Source organism: Heterodontus francisci, chromosome 2 (assembly GCF_036365525.1).
Source record: "Heterodontus francisci isolate sHetFra1 chromosome 2, sHetFra1.hap1, whole genome shotgun sequence".
NCBI classification, from domain to species: domain Eukaryota; kingdom Metazoa; phylum Chordata; class Chondrichthyes; order Heterodontiformes; family Heterodontidae; genus Heterodontus; species Heterodontus francisci.
This window is the reverse complement of record NC_090372.1, coordinates 114041262-114065733: the sequence shown is the minus strand read 5'-3', so window position 1 is coordinate 114065733 and position 24472 is coordinate 114041262. Positions and strand designations below refer to the sequence as shown.

Sequence of the window (24472 nt, the reverse complement as noted above, 5' to 3'; positions counted from 1 at the left end):
GGGCAATTAGGGATGAGCAACTGTCATGATCCTGTACTTTTTTTTCAGAATATGTAGTTTGCCTTTAAGGCTTGCGGGATCAGTATTGCTTTAAGAGCCGGCAAGCCTTAGGAGTTACAGTAAGGTGCATTTTCGTTACCTTAGAAAAAGCCGTTTGGAGACTGCGATTCAAAGGATGTATTCTCGTTATCATAGATACAGACACTGGGAGTGATCCTGATGCGATACATTTGTTACATTTCAGTTTTGAACTGTCAATTAGGAGACAGTTTGTCCTAACTGAACAGACAGACAAAAGACACAGACAGCTGTGCTGTCAGCACTGAAAAAGAGCTCTCAATTATTTAAACTGAAGGAAATAGGATTTTTGTCTGTTTAATTATTATCTCTTGAAATTCTAAAAAGTCAAGCCGACAGAGATCTTTGGTAATTTAAATTGAAGAAAGGGAAGTTAGACTGTGGCAATCTTTAATCTCTCAAAAAAACTCTAAAGTCAGATTGATTCTGTTGAAAGTGTTTGCAAGTCATTAATTGTTGTTATTCTGCAAGGACTTCGAACAACATTCTGCAAGGACTTCGAACAACATTCCGCGAGGACTTCGAACAACATTCTGCAAGGAACTTGGAACAACATTGGACTGTAAATTTGCAAGGACTCTAATTTTTTGATTTTTAGAGGTTCATAGTGTTTAAGAATTTAGTTCTTTTAATTAAAGAGTTAATTTGTTGATTTAAAGACACCTGGTTTGGTTAGCCTCATTCGGGGGTTAATAGACGGTACAATTTGGTGGGTCTTTAATTTGGAAAGTTTTTAAATGATATGTTAGCCAGTCTGTGGAACGGCGGGATTGAATTATCAGTGCGTCTCTCCCACCACAATCAGAATCGTATATTTTGATTGGGGACTTTGACAGGAGCGGTTGGTCGTAACACAATAAATGCTGGCCTAGCCAGCGATACCCAATCCCCCGAATGAATAAAAAAAACTTTGATTTACTAATATTATCTCTTCATTCTTATAATTCTGAATGAAATGGATGAAAAAATACTGTGCAATATTTTGTGGGGGGAATATTAATTCCTCCCACTGAGCAGGAATATGCAGGTTAACTATGGCGGCTCCATTTTCCACTCCATTCCTGCCAATTTTGGATTTTAACATCACTGCTTTGGCAGTGGATGAGGCCCTGTCAGACTCAATGGACGCCTTTGAATTATTGCATATCAGAGTCCCATGACACCAATCGGACCCCAATCGTATTTTAACCTGAGCCTAAGTGCGGAAACTGTCACAACTTCCCTGGCAGGTAAAATGAATATGGCAGCTGTCAGGAACACAAAAAGGCCTCCAAAGTAATTTAAAAACTTTCTTTTGTGGTGTCCAGAAGAGCACAATGAATGTTGCAGCTGCCACTGCCCTGGACTCCTCATCCTTCCCTCCCTTGTGGCATTCCTGAAATCCCCTCCCCGTGACCTACCTGTTTGCCAATGAGCATTCCTTTGGTGCTGCCCCAACTTCCACTCCCACCACCAGTCAGTCAGCTGCCGCTTTCTGCCTATTTTGGGAAGGCAACTGACCAGCAGCATGCAGATGAGGTCCAAGAGCTACCATACCCCCTCAAATTTAGGACCGCGTGTGCATTTTGCACTCACCTTGCTCCCTGCCCACCTGAAACCTGCTGGGGGTTAAAATCTACTGTTCTAATTCAAAATGTATCACCAGAGTTGCTTCTGAGAAGTAAAACCTGCATCAAATATAAAGGATATGTAATTCTCAGGGCCAACATGCCCTTGAAATGGCCCAGCAAGCCACTCAGTTCAAGGGCAATTAGGGATGGGCAATAAATGCTGGCCTGGCCTGTGACACCCACATCCCATGGAAGAATTAAAAAAAACAGCGAATTCAACTATTTCAGTTACCTTGGGTCCTATTGTTCCAACTCCTGGGTCACCAATAGAACCTTGTGGCCCTGGTGGCCCTCGGTCACCCTGCAACAAAAATATTTTATGCAACGTTAGTTTTGCAATAATTTTCAAATGCGATAGTTGTTACTGATCTGATGTCTTTATATTGGTATCCTACATTTAGATTGTCAACAGGCATCCATCCTTCTCTGGCTAGCTCCAATAGCCATACTTCAAGGGATATTTATTACAATTGCTGCAGGTGAAATTAGAAATCCTCAAACAACTGAAGAACATGTTCACTAAGTGTGGAAACCATATTGGCACATTTTGAGGAACACCATATCCAACTGGAATATACGATAAAATGCATTATTCTTACACAGAATATTTCATTATATTCACAGATTGTAGTAGTCCCACAAACTATTTTTCATCATAGTCATTGCTTCAACTAGAATTGCTTTAGCATTGCCAATCAACAGACCAACTTTTGGTGAGCTTTTGCAATGATTGATCGTGTCAGCAGGAACAATAAACTGTGCTTCTATCAGTCAGCAGATTAACTGTTCAGACAACTGCGTGTGTGAACCCTGATCTTGCCTGCTGAAACAATGGAGGGGACAAAAAGAATGTAGTGTGAATAAGTCAATAAATCTGCAATGCTTTGTTTTGATTCATTGAAACAATGCTGTGATGCATCACACTGTGGCAGCATAAACATTTATTTATGGGATTAAGCGAATGCTGAAGGTAGAACTTTCCTTCTCATGGCACCTTTCAGGTCTTCAGGATGTCCGAACAAGCTTCACAGGGAATTAATTACTTTTGAAGTAGAGTCATTATTTTAATGTAGGCAAACAAAGCAGCCAATTTATGCACATCAAGTTTCCACAGACAGCTGGCTCCTTTTGTAGCAGTGTTGCCTCTGTGCCATTAGGTTGTAAGGTCAAGCACTACGCAGGAATCTTAGCACATAAAGTAGTTTGACACTTCAATGCAATATTGAGGATTCCTGCATTGTTAGAAATGTCGTCTTTCAGATGATACATCTGCCTGCACAGGCGGCTGTCAAAGAATACATGGCACTTTTTCAAAGAGGAGCGGGGAATCCTGCTGGCATAATGGTCAACATCCATTCCTCAGCCAATATCAATAAAACAGGTTATCTGTTCATTCATCCCTTTACTATTTGTACCTAACTGTGCACAAATTAGCTGCAGCATTTGCTTATATCGATAGTGACTACTCTTCAAAAGTAATGCATTGTCTGTGAAATGTTTTGTGAGGACATGAAAGGTGCTACGTAAATGCAAGCTCTCTCTTTGTTTATCTATTTAATAGTAATTGCCACATCAAAAAGTATCATCTGGTGCCATGGAGATGAGTATGAAGTCAAAGTTCAAATCACACCCACACTTCACCTTTGAGTTGGATGATCCTTTTCAAACTAATTTAGCACCCAGGTGTCAGGGAATATAGGCTCATATATTCCTCAATTCGTTAATTTTAGTAAAAAGGGAATGCCAGTATTGGGCAAGAAGGAGCCAGAAATAGGAGAAATCTCAGTATTAATGTGAAGAGATCTGGAAGATTGAATAAGTGAATGAAAGAATCCTTTGCCGTCAATTGTTGCGAAACAGTTTGTGTCATCTTAGTTGATATAGATTTCTTTGTTGTTTTGATCATTTAACCTTGATCTGCAAGGGAAGAATAGCACATGGTATCATGACATGCTATATAATACATATTAGTGGAATTGTATTCAGATTGTTGTTCAATCACTCAACATATTATTTGCTGTAAAATTATTACATAACATTCATGACACAATGTGACACAACATAATGTTTCTTTTACAGTTTGCATAACCCCCCTTTAAGGCCTGGGTGACCTGATGGCATAGTAATGTGGGAGATGTCTCAACATGATCCGTCACATTATATTGAGCCTGACTCCACTCCTGGGGCTATGGTTAATCTTTGTATAGTGTCAGGTTTTGAACATAAATCCTCCACTAATGTATGACTCTTTACTCTTTTCCCACAGCTGGTCAGTCTGTACCGATTTTCTCTACCGATTTCCTCAGTTTCAGTCACACTCCCATCATTGTCCACCAGTTTTAGGCTGTTGCTTCTTGGTTGGTCACATTTATATCTCCCACAAAATGTCTGTCATAATTTAGCAAAGTAAATTCATGACTGTGCTCTCAAATGTCAATAATATTAGCGATGTTCCTGACCATTTTGGACATGCTGGAGATTATTACCACATTTTCCAACACTTCACAGCAGGTCACAATCAGTGCTAAGTTCAACAATTCTTAGTACGCACACACTAGGATTATCCTGGGTGGTTATAGTGGATGATCTGACAAAAATGGACAAAAAAGCTGCACCCACATTTAGGTCCACTGTCCTTTGGTTACTCTGGCCGAGTAATGACCTATGCTGTAACTACTACGATCAAGGCCAGCAAGCCAAAGAAGCAGTTAAAATATAAAAGACAGCAAAGTACTTCAGATTCACCCAGCAGGCATCTGAAAAATCTTGAAGAGCAGTATAAAAAGGATAATGAGTAATCTTTATTTGTGATACTTCCACTGTCTGCACTTGTCCAGTTTTACTATCTCAGCATCAACTGTTTTACGAACTATGCAGCTTTCTCCTGACATTACCACCGCTGCAGAGGAGGAGACAATACAGAACGGTAGAGTTATGGAGCGCATGGCCATTGGAGGTGGAGGAATGGGGATCACCCAGGTACCCGACGACAGAATTAGATATCACATAATCACATAGAAACATAGGAAATAGGAGCAGGAGTAGGCCATTCACCCCCTCGAGCCTGCTCCACCAATAAACCAGATCATGGATAATCTTCTACCTCAATGCCATTTTCCTGCACTCTCCCCATATCTCTTGATATCTTTAATATCTAGAAATCTATCAATCTCTGTCTTGAACATACTCAATGATTGAGCCTCCACTGTCCTCCAAATTCCTCCGAATTCCAAAGATTCACCACCCGCTGAGTGAAGAAATTCCTCCTCATCTCAGTTCTAAATGGCCTACCTCTTATTCTGAGACTGTGTCCCTGGGTCTAGACACCCTGCCAGAGGAAACATCCTTCCTGCATCAACCCTGTAAGAATTTTGCATGTTTCAATGAGATCACCTCTCATTCTTCTTAACTCTAGAGACTATTCTGGAGCAGCAGAAAATGTTTGAGATTCAGTGAGCATTTCCAAGGCACTGCACACCTTTGGAGAAGTCCATCTCCAGCATGAGTGTCATGATGTCTCAAACCTTTACACTGGTGCAGGTGGGGAAGTCTTTGCTGGGGCCTTCACAGGCACCCAGAGAATGTCAGCCACGAACATCTGAGCAGTCAGCACAGGGGAAAGAGCAGCCTCCCTGTCTCTCTGCTGAAGTCGCAGCGTTAGCATTCTGTAGAAGTTATAGGAAAAGGAAGAGAAAGAATTTGTAGTTGCACCAGGGAAATCACTTAGGAGTTTAAAGTGCGATAATGCGTCAAATTCATTGTAAATGTTTATGCATCATAAACTTTATTCCAAGTCTCCATTGCCCGGTCATCTCCATTGTTGCCTTTTGCATGCCAAGTGGCCATCAGCCTTGAGGAAAATAGTATGACAGGAGTAGAAGACCAGCAGTGGGTGTCAATGAAATGGAAGGATTATTGACTGTGGGAATGCTTTGTGTTGGTGGGGATGGCAGTGGGATAATCATTGATGAGTCACATGGCTGCACAGCCTCAGGTTAGCTGAACCATGCCTGGATGAGGCCCTTCTGGCATCTCTTGCAGCTAGGTGTGTGGCTGCAGAGACCGTAGACACATGAGGCTCCTCCTCTCTTGTTGCTCCTCCTCTCCAAGATGCAGTGCAGTCATCCTTCCTCTTCCTGCAGGTCCAGTCCTCTTCGCTGTGTCATGTTGTGCAAGGCACAACACTGCCATTTGGAACACCTTTCCTGGTACATACTGAAGGGTGCCTAAGATCTAATGAGGCACCTGAATCGCATCTTCAGCAGCCTAATGCTTGCTCAATGACCACTTGAGCTCTTGTGGTTTCTGTTGTACCTTTTCTGTGCATCATTGCAAGGATTCCTCACAGATGTCATCAACTATCTCCTTAGAGGAGCATCCACTGAGCTTGCTTGGAGGTTGGAAGATCCCTAGGAGAGTTGACTGGCGCAGAATGAAGGCACCATTGCAACTTCCAAGATATCTTGCACGGACATGCATGATTATCTTCTGGTGGCCACATTGATGGAGTGAAATCCCTTTCGATTGATGAATCCTGCTAGTTGATCTGTGGGCATCTTGATTGCCACATGGGTGCAATGTATGACTCCCTGAACTTGGGGGAATCCAGGCATTGCAGTAGGCCTGAGGGCCCGCTCATTCTGATTGGCATCAGTAGAAAAGTGGACGTAAGTGGGAGCCCTGGTAAACATGGCAACAATCACCTGGTGATGCACTTATATGCAGGAGACTCAGAAATCCTGCAGATGTCACCAGCAGATCCTGGAAGGAGTCAGGTGCAGAAATTCAGTACTGTGGTTACCTTGACAACCACTGGCAATTCCCACCTAGTTCACCTGGCAGAAGGCTTTGTTCCAGGAGGCTGCATATAGGAAAAGGAGCTGGCCATTTAGCCCTTCGAGCCCGTTTCTCCATTCAATGAGATCATGGATGATATGCAACCTAACTCCAAATACACGCCTTTGCCTCAGATTCCTTAATAGCTCTATTTAACAAAAATCTATCAATCTCAGATTTAAAATTTACAATTGATCTAGATAAATTGCTATTAGCGGAAGAACGTTCCAAACTTCTATCACATTTTGTGAGAAGAAGTGTTTCCTAATTTTACTCCTGAAAGGTCTGGCTCTAATTTTTAGATTATGCCCCCTAACTTAGACTCCCCAATCAGTGGAAATATTTCTATCTATATTATCTGTTCTCTTTAATATCTTGAAAACGTTCTTCAAATCAACCCTTAACCTCCTAAAATTCCAGGGAATGCGACCCTAGTTTGTGTAATCTCTCCTTATAATTTAACCTTTGGAGCCCTGGTATCATTCTGGTAAATCTACACTGCACTCTCTCCAAGGCCAATATATTCTTCCTAAGGTGTGGTGCCCAGAACCACTCACAGTACTCCAAGTGTGGTCTAACCAGGGCTTTGTATAACTGGAGCATGACTTCTACCCTCATGTATTTTCGTCCTCTAGATAAAAAGGTTAGCATTCCATTAGCTTTTTTGATTATTTTCTGTACCTATTCATGACATTTGAAGGACCTATGTACCTGGACACCCAAGTCCCTTTGGACCTCCAGTGCCAGCAATGAGCTGTTGAGGAAGTCTGAGCTTCCTGTGGTACTGTTGCTCAGTCTCGTCCAGAAAGCTGATCAACTGTGGGTTTACCCTGCGTGGGGGTGTCACCTCCTGCGAGATGGAGCTGTGTCCATCCCCTCTACCCCATGGAGCCACTGGTGGCTGAGCAGAAGGCAACTACTGCTCCTGCTGGTGCTGTTCCTGCTACTGGTAGTGTTGCTGGTGCTGTTCCTCTTGTTCCTCATTGGAGAACCAAAGTAAAGCTGCATAAGCTGCTCCCATGCTTCTGTGAAGGCTGTTAGCTGGGAAATGCAGATGAAAGGCAAAAAAGTCCAAGGTAGCAGAAATGACCTCCGAAGTCTTCGAAATTACCTCCAAAGCAGTGAAGGCACACTCTCTCAACAAGTCCTGCGAGCGAAAGCCTTTCACCTTGGCAAAGAAGTTGTTATGGTTCAGTATTTATGGCCGGGATTTTACGGGCCCTGCCGAGACAGGATCGGAGGTGGGGGTGGCACGACGTATTGCGATGGGTGGCGGGATAAGTCGACGATCTTGCTGGGGGCAGAATAGGCCAATGACAGCCTTCCCACCCACGAAAAGACAGAGTCGGGGTTCCCCGGTGCAGGAGCCCCACCTCCAGCACATAATCCAGCCTTATAGGTTTTTCAGCCAGTCAATTCCTGCTGTGCTTTCACCTTTTTGACCCTGGAGAATTTCAGACAGTCTGGGAAACCCATGTGGTGGCAGTTAAAGCCAGAATGCAGCATTAAATCCTCAGTCATTTTCCACTTGATGTATTTAAAGTACAGATTCACCTGTCCCTTGAGGGTTTCGCACACACCTTGAAATGCATACTGGTTAGATGTGGAAGTGAGCAGGTTCATGTCAGTTTCCTGACATAGAGAGATACATCACTAAAACAGGCCCTTTGGCCCACCGAGTCTGTGCTGACCATCAATCACCCCTTTATACTAATCCTACATTAATCCCATACCACATCCCCACCTTCCCTCAATTCTCCTTCCACCTACCTACACTAGGGGCAATTTACAATGGGCAATTTACCTATCAATCTGCAAGTCTTTGGCTGTGGGAGGAAACCGGAGCACCCGGTGGAAACCCAAGAGGTCACAGGGAGAACTTGCAAACTCCACACAGGCAGTACCTGGCACCGAACCCAGGTCGCTGGAGCTGCAAGGCTGCAGTGCTAACCACTGTGCCACTACTGTGCTGACGTGCTGGCATTTTTTCCTTTCTTTAACACCCTGCGCGCACTGGGCCCACCTCCTTGCAGGTTAAAATTCCTCCCTTTGACCATATCCTGCTCCATGTGATTAAATCAGCCAAAATGTCAAATGGAACTGAAAATTTTAAATGCGAAACCCCATGAATGTAGCCACTGTACAGCACTGCAAATCTATTACTTAGAATGAACCATACATTATGTTCAGCCTGAAGTAGCAAGTAAAAGTATTCACAGTTGTGTTTGCAAAAGAACAGGTTTTACATTTTATATTAGATGTAAAGTTAAGTCTTCTGATTATCTTCGGGCATTATTTGGAATGACAGATCGTTGCACCTACCTTTCATATCCCTTCAAAAATGAGTAAAAGACATTGAACACATCTTGGCAGGGTAGCCATTTTGTGAGTTACAAGCTACGAGTTTAGAGTATGATAGTTTTCATCTAAAACTAAAGGACATTATATCAAACATTACATCAACATTGGAGATTCTGATCCCTAGTGTTGCCATAATCTATATATCCCTCCTCCAATTATGGGAACATGCCAGAGGCCCAAGTGTGCTCCCAGACCCCAGATGGAAAGATCATGGACTAAGTTTGCTCAATTGACTATGCACTCCAGATGGGTAAAGCTTGATGCCAGGACCACACAAGCAGAAAATATGCCTAAAATAATTTTGTCCAAGAACAATATTGCATATAGACTCGTGTGGAACATAAATACCGGCACAGACCAGTTGGGGTGAATGGCCTGTTTCTGTGCTGTAAATTCTATGTAATATCACAGAACATCATTTGATAACATGTTGCACACTACTGGATATTACTCTCCTGTGTGCTCATGTTCTTATAAAATTGTGTGCCCTCTGACCTACTGTAAGCAATGCTGCAGAAGTTCCATATTATACAATATGTTGTCTATTACACAATAAAATTCTCCTGCTATTATAAAACAATGTATCCTTGGCTTTGTTATAAATTCCTTCATGTCCACACTCCATTCTCCCTCTACACCCTAATTCAGCTGTATGTTTCAACTCACATAGCGGGCTGTTTTGTATCAGCCCTATTATTTGTCACCTCTGCTCCACCATCAGTAACACAGACTTCAGCTATCATGATCCTAAATCATTTCCCTACATTATAACAGTAACTATACTACAAAAATACTTCATTGGCTGTGAAGAACTTTTGGAAGTCCTGAGGTTGTGAAAGGCACTTAAATAAATGAAAGTTCTTTCCTCTTTCTTTAAATTCCTCTGCCAACTAAAGCTCTTCTCACCTTAAACAACCTCCTCAAAACTTGCCTCTGATCCATTGTTTGGTTGCCTTCACTCATCCACCCCTAACTTCTAATTACTGCTCAGTGACCAAAATGCCCCTTTTGGAAAGGCAGGAGTTGGGCCTGGTGTTTATACATGAGGTCAGGCAGTTAAAGGGCTCCACTCTTGCTACTTGCCCCAGATTATAATCAGGACTAAAGCCTTGCATTGATGATACATCAGTCTGATTGATCCTTGATAGCCCAGTGAGCAGAATAAGAGGTGATCTACAGTAAGTAAGGGTGCAGTTATATGGTTATTTTTAAGCGAAAATAAAATATTTAGGGTCCACATCAACATAAAAATGGCAGAAGACACAGTTTGGAGATTTAACACATAAATAGAGAACTGTGAGGATACCTTGAATAGATTGTTTCACACTCTTTTGAATTTGTACGTAGTATGACTCCAATCTGGCACAAAGCTCTTATTTTAAAAGTTCCCAGGCTGTCCACAGAACCTCTTGGAGACTTTATAAACATATTTGGCCAATTTTTAATGCTATGAGAGAAAAATGGTTCCCAGGAAATGGAACTCTGTGCATAGCCTAGGCATAATGTTAAAATTAGAGATGTGCCATTTAGTGTGAAATCAAGAAGCACTTTTTCACACAAAGAGTAATGGAATTCTGGAATGCAATTCCCAAAAGGCTGTGGAAGTTGGGTCAATTAAAATTTTCAGGACTGAGATGGATAGATTTTTGTTATGTAAGGATATCAAGGGATATAGAACAAGGCAGGTAAATGGAATTGAGGTACAGATCAACCATGATCTAATTGAATGGCAAAACGGGATTGAGGGGCTGAATGGCCTTTTTCTGCTCCTGTGTACACATGTGTCCAAGGACATATGTGCAGAGTACCATTGTTGTAATGCACAGTGTAAAACACAGTCAGCAATATAACTTGGGTCTCCTGACTGAGAACCTCACTTTACTGATAATAGTCTCTGACTGACAGTTTTTAATACAACTGCACCCAGGGGTAGAATGTTGAAGATTATTACCTATGTATATTATAGTTGAAATTGCTTCATAATCTTACAGAGACTCTACTCAGGTTAATTCATATAAGAATTGCCACAATTTTGATCTGTCCACCACAGCCTTCAGATTTAAACTTCGGATTTCAATTTAAGAAAACTTATAGGATAATTTTCCAAGTACGTTCTTAGTTCCAAAGTCTTCAAAACTGAACTTGGAGTTTGATTAAATCCAGGTTATCTTCACTGGCATATTATATATTCATATTTGTATTACTCTGATAATATTTTAACACGATAGACTTTTTTTTTTACCTTTGGTCCTGGAAATCCTTTTCCTGCTGGCCCTGGTAAACCAACGACACCACGTAGCCCAGGCTCCCCCTGAAAGTAGTGAAAAAAAATTAGAACAGGGTTCCTCAAAATTTACATTGGTTGACATTACAAGACAGATTCATAAATCTGTCACTGAATACTTCTCAACAGTATACGCCTGAAATATTTTCATTTTCCAGCATTATATTAATATTTATTTTGAATTTCTTTGCCCAGGTCAAAGCGTGACTTTCTGTAGTGCACAATTTTCTTCTCTTTCAATTGATCTAACAGCAATGAAAAGCAATGGCAGAAGCTTGATAATTCTGATGCCCTGAAAAATGAATTTGCCCCCAATTATCAGATCATCTCAAAGATCCAGAATGCAATAATAATATAAATGTAATTGGTACCTGAAGAAAATCCTTCCAATATATTTGTGGCTTTATAGCCATTATTTCTTTTCTAAGCATCTGTCACTCTGTAACGCTACAATGACAGTTCCTGTGATCAAGAAGACAAATGGGCAATCTGTTTCCAGACTTCAGTTTGCATTATCCTTGAGCTGGATACTAAGACAATAACACCTCTCCCTCGAACTTTCCTTCAGCACCATGGGAATGTAGCTGGTTTCTCTTTCATGTGTGCTCTCCACCCTCCATGCCAGCTGCCTGGGTCGTCTTATTTTTTCATAAGATCATTTACAACTAAACTGTGGGTTCTAACCTTCAAGTGCACCAATTTTTCTGTGCTTTTACATCTTAAAATATATCATGCCTATTTGAGTTACAGGTTTTAGATAATACCTATTTTTCTGCAGCCTGAAAAACAGGGCTACAATACTTCATCATTTCAGATATAGACTTTAAAGAGCATAGGTGTTACATATTTATTGCTTTTCAGTATTAGCTTCACTTCTGTAATTAACTTTTGTGACTGAAGCAAGAGGAAAGGTGAATCGGAATTTCCAAGCAGGTTTTACTGGTCTCCTGTGCAGCACTAATGTAAATGGCTGAAAGCTACTGTTTAAGCCAGTTTTATTTATTTTAGAGATACAGCACTGAAACAGGCCCTTCGGCCCACCGAGTCTGTGCCGACCAACAACCACCCATTTATACTAACACTACAGTAATCCCATATTCCCTACCACCTACCTACACTAGGGGCAATTTACAATGGCCAATTTACCTATCACCTGCAAGTCTTTGGCGGTGGGAGGAAACCAGAACACCCGGCGAAAACCCACGCGGTCATAGGGAGAACGTGCAAACTCCGCACAGGCAGTACCCAGAATCAAACCCTGGTCTCTGGAGCTGTGAGGCTGCGGTGCTAACCACTGAGCCACTGTGCCAACTAAATGCAACGGGCCAGAAGTGGAATGTTTTTTCTGCAGTTCTGCTAATGTCTAGTTGAAGGTATGGCAGGAGATCAGGAGAACCCAAGGAAATTCAAGGCTGATATTTTGTAGGAGCAGCAAAAAAAAAAAAGCAGACCAGGAGTTGATTTAAATGCATAAAGGAATTGCTAAATGAGAAAAGATCAAGATCCATCTAGATTTCCTTCTACCATCCTGGTTGTTGCATGAGGCTAGGAAAAGGTGGAGTGGTGGCTCTGTTAATTAATGATGGTATTAGCGCAATAGAGAGGGATGATCTAAGTTCAAGAAACCAGGATGTAGAAGCAGTTTGGGTAGAGATGAGAAATCATAAAGGCAAGAAGTCACTTGTGGGAGTGGTGTACAGGCCACCTAACATTAACCACACTGTAGGATGGAGTATAAGGGAAGAAATAATGGCAGCTCATCAGAAAGGTACGGTGATATTCATGGGGGAGCTTAACCTACATATAGACTGGAAACATCAGATGGGCAGAGGTAGCCTAGATTGAGGACTACATAGAATGTTTTCGGGATAATTCCTTGGAACAGTACATTCTGGAGCTAACCAGAGAGCAGGCTATACTAGACCTGGTATTGTGCAATGAGATAGGATTAATTAATGACCTCATAGTTAAGGCGCCCCTAGGTGGCAGTGATCATAATATGATTGAATTTTCCATTCAGTTTGAGGGAGAGAAGAGTGGGTCCAAGACCAGTATTTTAAACTTAAATAAGGGCAATTATGAGGGCATGAAAGCAGAGCTAGCTAAAGTAAACTGGCAAATTAGATTAAGGGATAGGTCAATAGAGATGCAGTGGCAGACATTTAAGGGGATATTTCTGAATACACAGAATAGATACATTTCAACGAGAAAGAAAAATTCCAAGCAGGGGGACCTGGCATCCATGGTTGCCTAAAACAGTTAAAGATAGCAATAAACTTAAAGAAAAAGCAGATAATTGCGCAAAGATGGGTGGCAGGTCAGAAGATTGGACCGAATATAAAAGACAGCAAAGATTGACTAAAAGCTTGATAAGGAAGATAAAAGTATGAGAGAAGGCTAGCGAGAAATATAAAGACAGATAGTAAGAGTTTCTATAGATATTTAAAAAAGAAAAGAGTTAACAAAGTGAATGTTGGTTCTATAGAAAGTGAGTCTGGGGAATTAATAATGGATAATAAGGAAAATGGCAGATGAATTGAACAGGTATTTTGCATTGGTATTCACTATAGAGGATACAGGTAACATCCCAGAATTAGCTGTATGTCAGGAAATGGAAGGGAGGGAGGAACCCAGGAATCCACCAGGAAAGTGGTACTGAACAAATTGTTGGAGCTGCGGGCTGACAAGTCCCCAGGTCCTGATGGACTTCATCCTAGGGTCTTAAAAGAAGTGGATGGTGAGATAGTTGATGCGTTAGTTTTAATTTTCCAAAATTCCCTAGATTCGGGGAAGGTACCGTTAGACTGGAAAATAGTGAATGTAACTCTTTTATTCAAAAAGGGAGGGCGACAGAAAGCAGGAAACTACAGGCCAGTCAACTTAACATCTGTCATAGGGAAAATATTGGAAGCTATTATGAAAGACTTTATAGCAGGGCACTTAGAAAAATTCAAAGTAATCAGGCAGAGTCCACATGGTTTTGTGAAAGTGAAATCATGTTTAACTAATTTATTGGAGTCTTTGAAGGAATTACATGTGCTGTGGATAAAGGAGAACCAGTAGATGTATTGCATTTAGATTTCCAGAAGGCATTTGATAAGGTGCCACATCAAAGGTTAATGCAAAAAATAAAAGCTCATGGTGTAGGGGGTAACATATTGGCATGGATAGAAGATTGGCTAGCTGACAGGAAACAGAGAGTAGGCATAAATGGGTCATTTTCTGGTTGGCAAGATGTGATGAGTGGTGTGCCGCAGGGATCTGTGCTGGGGCCTCAACTTTTTACAATTTATATAAATGACTTAGATGAAGGGACTGAAGGTATGGTTGCTAAATTTGCTGATGACACAAAGATAGGTAGGAAAGTAAGTTGTGAAGAGGGCATGAGGAGGCTACAAAGGGATATAGATAGGTTAAGTGAGTGGGCAAAGATGTGGAAAATGGAATATAATGTGGAAAAATGTGAAATTGTCCTCTTTGGCAGGAAGAATAAAAAAGAAGCATATTATCTAAATGGTGTGAGATTGCAGAGCTCTGAGGTGCAGAGGGATCTGGGTGTTCTAGTGCATGAATTGCAAAAGGTTAGAATGCAGGTACAGCACATAATTAGGAAAGCTAATGGAATGTTATCGTTTATCGCGAGGGGAATTGAATATAAAAGTCGGGAGGTTATGCTTCAGCTATAAAGGGCATTGGTGAGACCACCTCTGGAGTACTGTGCACAGTATTGGTCTCCTTATTTAAGGAAGGATGTAAATGTAATAAGGAAGCAGTTCAGAAAAGGTTTACTAGACTAATACCTGGAATGGGTGGGCTACCTTAAGAGGAAAGATTGGACAGACTAGGCTTGTATCCGCTGGAACTTAGAAGAGTAAGAGGTGACTTGAATGAAACATATAAGATCCTGAGGGACCTTGACAGGGTGGATGTGGAAAGGATGTTTCTCCTTGTGGGAGAATCTAGAGCCAGGAGTCACTGTTTAAAAATAAGGGGTCGCCCATTTAAGTCAGAGATGAGGAGAAATGTTTTCTCTCAGAGGGTGGTGAGTCTTTGGAACTCTCTTCCTCAAAGAGCGGTGGAAGCAGAGCCTTTGAATATGCTTAATGCAGAGGTAGATAGATTCTTGATAAGCAAGGAGGTGAAAGGTTATCGGGGGTAGGTGGGAATGTGGAGTAATCGGTTCAGCCATGAACTTATTGAATGGCGGAGCAGGCTCGAGGGGCCGAGTGGCCTACTCCTGCTCCTAATTCGTAAGTTCATATGTATGTATGTTCGTACGATACAATGATAAGGGAGTTATTGACCAATAATAGCAATCAATCTTTATCAATTACTCTACAACAGACTCAAAAGTGATACAAGAAAAACCCCAATGAGGGAAAGCTTTGGGAACCATAGGTCCAAAGCCACTTTTTTCCTCTTAAGCATGTCATGTCTCATCTTATTCATATACTGTAGCCCAAAATGTTATTTTTTGAAATAAATCTATTTAATACGCATTTCAATGAATCAATACTAACTACTTCCACTGTCTCCCTAGAGAGTTTGTGCCACAGATTGAACACTCACTGAATTGTTTCTGCAGATTAGTTTTGAATTTACTTTCCATCAACCCTGAAAAGGTTCTGGACAAGGTGAAATAGCTCGTTATGGTATACATTATTTAGCCCCTTTTCAATTCTAGAAACAGCATTTATATTGCCTCTTAACATTTATCTTTCCAGTGAGCATATGCCTAATTTACATAATGGCTCCTCATAATCCATCTTCCATTCCCTCACTCATTCTGGCTGTTCTTTTCTCCATCATTTCGATAGTCGCAATATCCTTTTTGTACTGTGGTGAACAAAACAGTATACATTATTCTCAGTGCAGATGCACCAATGATTTCTAAAGTGGCAGAATTACCTTACTATTTAACTCAATATTGACCTTTTACTACATCCCAATATCTGATCTGCTTAACTCACTTCTGCCAAGCATTGTTGTGATAGCTTCAATTTATTCTCAATCAATCTAGATCTTTTAATTTATGTGTACATTGTTTTCTTTCCATTTACATAATAGTTTCTTCCTGAACTTTTTAACCTTTGCATTTCTGTACATTGAATTTCATCTGCCATCAGTCTGCCCAATTCCCAAGTATCTTCAAATCCTCTTGTAGCTTATCCTGGTTCAGCTTTGGTGTCTACCACCTTTGTTCACTTCCTATCATCTTCAAATTCAGCCCCTGTTCTCGTGACTCCGAGCTCCAGATCATTTATAAAAATATTAAGCAAAGGAGGTCCCAAGACAGTCCCCTGTGGACCCAACTGGTAACAATCTCCCAAGCTGATGGCAATCTCTATACTATTACTCACTGGGTTCCATCAGTTAACCACTTACTATACATTTTAAAATATTTGTACTGATTCCTGTCTTTTTATTTTCAGTACCAACCCTCCCAGAAGAATTGTATCAAAAGCATTACTGAAATCTAAGTATATTACATCCACTGCTTTAACCCTATCGAGTTCCTTTTTTACACCTTCAAAGAAAACCAGTAAGCTGGATTGTGAGACCTCCCCTTCATGAACTCACAATGACTTTCTTTTATAATTTCATTTCTATTCAAATGTTCCAAGATCTTATCTTTAATAAGAATTTCCATAACGTTACCCACAATGGACATCAAACTCACTGGCCTGTAGTTTCCTGGGTCACTTTTCCTACTTTAGAAAAATATACAAGTAACATCTGCTTTTTACCAGTCCCCAGACACCATTTCAGTATTTTTTGATTTATGGAAAATATGTGCCAGATTTCCTGAAGTTCCTCCCTTATTCCTTAAGATTTCTCAGATTTATCTTATCCAGCTCCTGTGATTTATTTACCCTAGGTTAGCAAAGCTCTTCAGCAATCATGCTGGTAGTACTGTGAATAGTGTCATAGCTTACCTCTGTAACCTCCCCTAGTTCCCTTTCCAGGACCAATAAGTTACCTGTTTCCTCTTTGGTAAAAACTGACCCAACAAACGTATTTAACACTTTTGCAGCTTGTGTAGCATCAACTGACAGGCCCTCACTCAATCCCACTTTCAGTGGCCCCACTCCATCCACTGTTTTCCCTTTTCTCTTAATATAACTGAAAAACCTTCTCATTGAGTTTCTGTAGGGAAATACATCAATTCCTCTCCTGATATTGCAGGCAGGATAGCTGCTTCTGTCAATACCATTCTTATTTTCTAGGATTATCATTCTAGGAGGTATGCAAGAGCAAGTGTCCTCTAATTTCTTCTCTCTGCCCTGTCTCCCTGCCCAACCTCTACTCAACAACTAATCAGCTCTACAATGAACGTTGTGATGACATTAACAGGCAGTGGGAAATGCAAGGAAAATGAGGCTAAATAAACAAAGATCATAGGGTACCTTTTCTGCTTTTCATTCCCTCAGGTCAGAACATTGTATGTCCGTTATGCAATCCAATCTTTTCTTTTGTAGATCTGATTCATCATTGGGACAGCTGAGTTACAGGTGCACACTAGCCTCCCTATGCAATATTCTGATATATGCTCCTAGTGTTCTGCACTGGGAGCAGAAAATTACTCTTATCATAGAATCATAGAAAGTTTATGGCACAGAAAGATGCCACTTTTGTTCTATGTCCAGTCTTAGAAATGAGGCAAAAACAGTGGTCCTAATCATCACGTGATTTCTCAACAAGATAAATACATTAAAATTTACTTTTCAAACTTTTTTTAAAATTTAGAGATGATCCCTGTAGTCATGATCCAACTTTCCTCTGTCAGGTCATATGTTGAAAATACAGGCAAATATTGCAAATGATTTTCCAACTGCTTAAATTAATGATTTGAATATTATTCCTAAATGGGTTAAATTTAATATAAAGTTAAATAATAACTAAAAATAGAATAAAGCATAGATAATTCTATGATATGCTACTGGTATCAGCACATTATTTCTATTTGTTTTTTAAATGGTTAAGGATAAGGCCAATGTAAAACAAATTACCTTAGGTCCAGCTGGTCCAGTTGGTCCAGGATGTCCAAAAAAACCACTGGGTCCCCTTTTACCAGGCTCACCCTGGAAAATAGCAAGACAATCCCAGAATGATAAATTGGTCCAGTTACAAACACAAATTCACTTCAACACACTTACATACCACCTCACCTGAAAGCAGCAGAAGCATTTCTCTACATTGTTGTTACAGCGAGCTCGCCACTGGTATCAGACCCACCGGCCGTCCTTGTCTCCGCTTTAAAGACGTCTGCAAACGCGACATGAAATCCTGTGACATTGATCACAAGTCGTGGGAGTTAGTTGCCAGCATCCGCCAGAGCTGGCGGGCAGCCATGAAGGCGGGGCTAAAGTGTGGCGAGTCGAAGAGACTTAGTAGTTGGCAGGAAAAAAGACAGTGGCGCAAGGGGAGAGCCAACTGTGTAACAGCCCCAACAAACAAATTTCTCTGCAGCACCTGTGGAAGAGCCTGTCACTCTAGAATTGGCCTTTATAGCCACTCCAGGTGCTGCTTCACAAACCACGGACCACCCCCAGGCGCTTATCCATTGTCTCTTGAGATAAGGAGGCCAAAGAGATGTTACCCCTTGCTGAAATTTGCTTTGGGTTCATCCACTCACATTGTGTCCCACAACTGCTGTTATGATATTTGTTTGTGGGGACAAATCTGTTCTCGCTGAGCATCCCTGAGCACTGGGGGAACTTGCCAGACTCATTAAAGTCAGCTGCCACAAAGACACTTTTGTTTTTCCACCTTAGCAAATCCAAGGAATCTTCTTTGGGGATGTCATTGGCTGCACAAGACTTATGTGACAGGAGTGAAGGCCAAAGCACCTCACTAAATTCAATATAAAAACAGTCTCAACGCTTCTTACAATTTGTGCACAAACCTTTAAATGTATCTGAAGAACTGTCAAGTCCCAATATTTGAAATGAAACTCACCTCATTTTGGTATAAAACTGTAACTATCAGCATGACATCGATATTGGCAGGGGAAGATTCCTCGAGAGGGGCTGGAGGAGCTCTGGTCATGAAACCCAGAGGTCTGTTTTGTTTTACAAGCTCCCTGCCGGGAAGCCAGCTTGATTGACAAGCTTGGCTCCCAGATGGGCAGGCAGCACTCCAGAGGAGGCCGGAGCTATAGGATTAGGTAAGGAACCTGCTGACGCATTAGCGGGAATGCATGACGAAGTGTTCCAATCTCCAACATTGAGGACGGTGTTTGATGTCAGTGAGGGATTCAATCCCTCATCTCAGGGGCTCCAATGCCCAATCCAATGGGGGGATTGTTTGAATGGGAGGTGTAATACCAGGGAATGATAAGCTTGTTGGGGGGCTGGTGGGAAGCATCCCTGCTCTTCCTGGTCCATAAGCAGTGCTGTAAGAGCAATTAATGTTTCGCCAAAGCTGCCTTCAGCACTGTTGAGCTGCTGGAACATCAGAATATAGGAAATAGGAGCAGGAGTAGGTCATTCGAAGAGATCGTGGCTGATCATCGATCTCTACGCTACTTTTCCCCACTATCTTCATATCCCTTGATGTCATTAGTATCCAGATATCTATCAATTTTTGACTTGAACATGCTCAATGATTGAGCTTCCACAGTCCTCTGGGGTAGAGAATTCCAGAGAGTCACCAGCTTCTGAGTAAAGGAATTCCTCCTCATCTCAGTATTGAATGGCCTACTCCTTATCTGAGAGTGTGTCACCTGGTCCTAGACTCTCCAGCCAGAGGAAACATCCTATCCACATGTACCCTGTCATGCCTTGTAAGAATTTTCTAAGTTTCAATGAGATCACCTCTAATTCTTCGAAACTCGAGAGAATACAGGCCCAGTTTCTGCAATCTCTCCTCATAAGACAATTCTGCCATCCCAGGGATTAGTCTAGTGCACCTCCGCCGTACTCCTTCTCTGCAAGTATATCCTTCATTAGATAAGGAGACCAAACTGTACACAATACTCCAGGTGCGGTCTCACCAAGGCTCTAAACAATTGCAGCAAGACATCTTTACTCCTGTACTCAAATACCCTTTCAATGAAGGTCAACATACCATTTGCCTTCTTAATTGCTTGGTGCACCTGCATAGTAGCTTTTAGTGATTGATGAAGAAGGACACCGTGGTCCTTTGGACATCAATACTTCCCAACCTCTCACCATTTAAGAAATACTCTGTCTTTCTGTTTTTTTCTACCAAAGTGGATAACTTCACACTTATTCACATTATATTCCATCTGGCATGTTCTTGTCCATTCACTTAACCAGTCCAAATCTCCTTGAAGCCTCCTTGCATCCTCTTCACAACTAACGTTCCCATCTAGTTTTGAGGCATCAGCAAATTTAGAATTACATTTGGTCCCCACATTCAGGTTGTGAACAGCTGTGGCCCAAGTACTGGTCCTTGTGGTACCCCACTAGTAACAGCAACAGCCTGCCAACCTGAGAATGACCCGTTTATTCCTACTCTCTGTTTTCTGTCTGTTGACCAATTCTCAATCCATACCAGTATATTACCCCCAATCCCATGTGTTCTAATTTGGTTTACTAACCTCCTGTGTGGAACCTTATCAAAAGCCGACTGAAAATCCAACTACACCACATCCACTGGTTCTCCTTTATCTATGCTGCAAGCAGCAGCCTCAAAAAACTCCAACAGGTTTGTCAAACATAATCATAAATCCATGTTGGCTCTGCCCAATCATCTTATTATTTTCCAAGTGTCCAGTTATCACATCCTTTATAATGAATTCTAACATTTTCCCTACTACTGACATCAAACTAACAGGAATGTAGTTCTCCATTTTCTCTCTTGTTCCCTTCTGAAATAATAGGATTACATTTGTACTTTGCAGTCAGCAGGAACCCTTCCAGAATCTATAGAATTTTGTAAGATAACCATCAATGCATCCACTACCTCTATGGCCACCTCCTTCAATACACAGTGACGCAGTGGTTAGCACCGCAGCCTCACAGCTCCAGCGACCTGGATTCAATTCTGGGTACTGCCTGTGTGGAGTTTGCAAGTTCTCCCTGTGTCTGCGTGGGTTTTCGCCGGGTGCTCCGGTTTCCTCCCACAGCCAAAAGACTTGCAGGTTGATAGGTAAATTGGCCATTATAAATTGCCCCTGGTGTAGGTAGGTGGTAGGAGAATTTAGGGACAGGTGGGGATGTGGTAGGAATACGGCATTAGTGTAGGATTAGTATAAATGGGTGGTTGATGGTCGGCACAGACTTGGTGGGCCGAAGGGCCTGTTTCAGTGCTGTATCTCTAAAAAAAAAATACTCTGGGATGTAGCGTATCTGGTCCAGGGGATTTATTAACTTTCAATCCCATTAATTTTTTGCATTCTACCTCTTTATTGATACTAATTTCTTTCAGTTCCTCATTTTTACAAGTCCCTTGGTTCCTTGTATTTCAGGGAGATTTTCTATACCTTCCTCCTTGAAGACAGACACAAAATAATTGTTTTGTTTCTCCGCCATTTCCCCATTCTCCACCAGAAATTCTTCTGTCTCCGCCTGTAAAAGACTCATATTTGTCCTTGCTAATCTTTTCCGTTTCACGTGCCTAAAGAAGCTTTTACAGTCCCCCTTTTGTTTCTCGCTAGCTTGCATTCATATTCTCTTTTCCTTTTCTTTATCAGTTTCTTGGCCTTCCTTTGCTGGATTCTAAATTTGCTCCCAATCTTCGGGCTTACCGCTTTTCTGGTGACCTTATAAGCCACTTCCTTTGATCTAATGTAATCTTTAACTTCTTTTGTTAGCCACGGTTGATTCATCTTTCCTGTTGGGCTTTTGTGTCTTCGAGGAATGTATATTTGTTGTAGACCATGCAATACTTCTTTAAATTCTAGCCATTGCCTGTCAACCATTAAATCTTTTAATGTATTTTCCCAATCCACTATAGCAACTTGCCCCTCATACCTTCATAGTTTCCTTTGTTCAGATTTAAAGACCCTAGTTCTATCATATTGTTTTCACTATTTCCTAATAGCTCCTTTACAGCAAAGTTAGTAATTAGCCCTTTCTCATTAGATAATACTAAATCTAAAATAGCCTGATCCCTATTTGGTTCCTCAACATACTGCTCCAGAAACCCATCTTGTACATACTTCAGGAATTTATTCTCCACAGCATTTGTGCTCATTAGGTTTACCCAGTTTATATGTAAATTGAAATCACCCATTATTACAATATTGCCCATGCTACATACAGCTCTAATTTCCTGATTTCTACCATGCCCAACATTACCACTACAGTTTGGTGGCCTATAAACAACTCCCACCAATGTTTGCTGCCCCTAAACTGATTATACATCTTTCTCCTTTGATCTAAGATCCTCTCTTAACAATGTACTGATTTCATCCCTTATTAATAGTGCTACCCCACCTCCTTTTCCCCTCTGTTTATCCTTCCTAAATGACGAATAGCCCGGAATATTCAGTTCTCAGTCCTGGTCACCCTGTACCCACATTTCCGTAATGGCAATTAAGTCATTTACCTCTATTTGTGCCTTCAAATCATCTATCTTGCTGTGAATGCTGTGTGCATTCAGATAGAGTGCCCTTAATCTTGTCTTAATATTATTCCTCATTCTGATTCTATTTGATGTTTACCTTCCTTTAGTCTGCCTTAATTTCGCTTACTACTTTTCTACTTCCTGTTGCCAGTTTTGCTTCCCTCCAATCTGAGCTCCCTCTCAGGTTCCAAATCCCCTTCCAATCTAGTTTAAACCCTCCCCAACAGCACTAGCAAATCTTCCTGCAAGGATGTTAGTCCCGGTCCTCCTAAGGTGCAACCGGTTCATCTATTACAGGTCCCACCGGCCCCAGAACAGGTCCCAATGCCTCATATATCTGATGTCCTTCCTCCTGCACCAATTCTCCACCATGTGTTCAAACCCTTAATCCTCCTTTTCCTATGCTCCCTAGCATGTGGCACTGGGTGTTTATCCAGAGATTACTGCTTTTGAGGTCCTGCTTTTTAATTTCTTTCCTAACTCCCGAAAGTCTGCTTTCAGGACCTCAGCCCTCTTCTTGGCTATGTCACTTGTACCAAAGTGGACCACGATCTCTGGCTGTTCACCCTCTCTCAAGGTCTGGGAAACCTGGCTGGCTAGGGTTAAACAGGTTAAATGTGAGGCTCTCAGCATCATTGTCCAGAATTTTATGGGGCCTTTGGGGATGGGATCAGAGGCAGGCAGGCTGCTACAGAGCCACCTACCCAGAGCCCAATTAAGCCACTTAAATGGCCAATTAAGGGCCTTTTCCTGCCTCCGCCATGTGGGGAGACAGCCAGGTAAACCCTGGTGACCTACCAGCAGGCTGTGGGGGGGGGGGGGGTCCTTTTTTTGGGTACTCTTTGGCCCATGAAGGGGGCCCCTGGAGACAATGGCTGCCCCTGCATCACGCTGATAATTTTGTAACTAGTAGAGAAAATTAGATGTGATCTGTACATAACCTAAGTTTTTGTAAATATTGCATTTATTAGATCTTGTTAGATACAAAAGAAACACATCTGCAAGTTTTGAATTATGGATAAAGGGCACTGAAACCATAAGGTAAAGGAATTAAATTTTTAAAAACTGATTAGTTTGGCTGCATCTCTCACACTCAAACCATCCTATACGACCGCAGACAAGCTGTAAATTGTGGCTGTTCCATCATGAAGTATCAATTCAAATACAGAGAAAAGGACAAAAAAGGGCAGTAATTTTTCTGCTTTCGGAACTGGAGGACCGACAGCATGTTCCATCATTTTATGTTTCCATTTCAGACCTTCTTCTGCAAGTGTTTTTCCTTTTGTTCAACAATGTCCTTTTTCCTCATTATGCCTTTCCCATGCCTTTTCATAGTCTTAGCTATTTGCACTTTTGTCCTTTTAATGTCTTTTCATTGCCTCACTGAGATGATCTTTTATATCATTTAACAATTCCCTGCTTGTCTATTATGTAGTTTGTAGATCATTAAATCCTTGACTTTCCTCTGTGACTAGAGTGTCTGTAGTCTGCTCCTTGCCCTTCACCCTTTCCCCCCAGTCCTATTAATTGGTTGCTTATCTTTTAGTTTTTAGTTCCAATGACGGGTTTTGTCTAAAATATTAACCCGTCCATTCTCTTCATTGCTGTTGATGGACCTGTTGTATATTTCAAGAATTTTCTGTTTTTGTTTCAGATTTCCAGCATTTGCAGTTATTTTTTCTTTTTGTTACAAAGTGCAGCTAAGCGAATGAGATAAAGTGAAAAGAAGTGAGATTAAGTCAGCTGATGAGAGTTGGACCAAATTGAG

General features: G+C 41.4%; 1 protein-coding gene across 4 annotated transcripts in view; it reads right to left on the bottom strand.

Moving 5' to 3' along the window:
* Positions 1–24472, bottom strand: part of LOC137346255 (collagen alpha-1(XXVIII) chain-like) — a 311231-nt gene that overhangs the window by 66404 nt on the left and 220355 nt on the right. For all 4 annotated transcript variants that reach the window (XR_010968689.1, XR_010968688.1, XR_010968690.1 and 1 more), the window contains exons 21-23: positions 18180–18251; positions 11128–11196; positions 1921–1989 (exon numbers count right to left, since the gene is read on the bottom strand). Coding sequence is in view for 1 of the 4 variants with exons in the window: in XM_068009727.1 (XP_067865828.1) it covers positions 1921–1989; positions 11128–11196; positions 18180–18251 (210 nt within the window). In the remaining 3 variants the exon portion in view is untranslated. The remainder of the gene's footprint in view (positions 1–1920; positions 1990–11127; positions 11197–18179; positions 18252–24472) is intronic.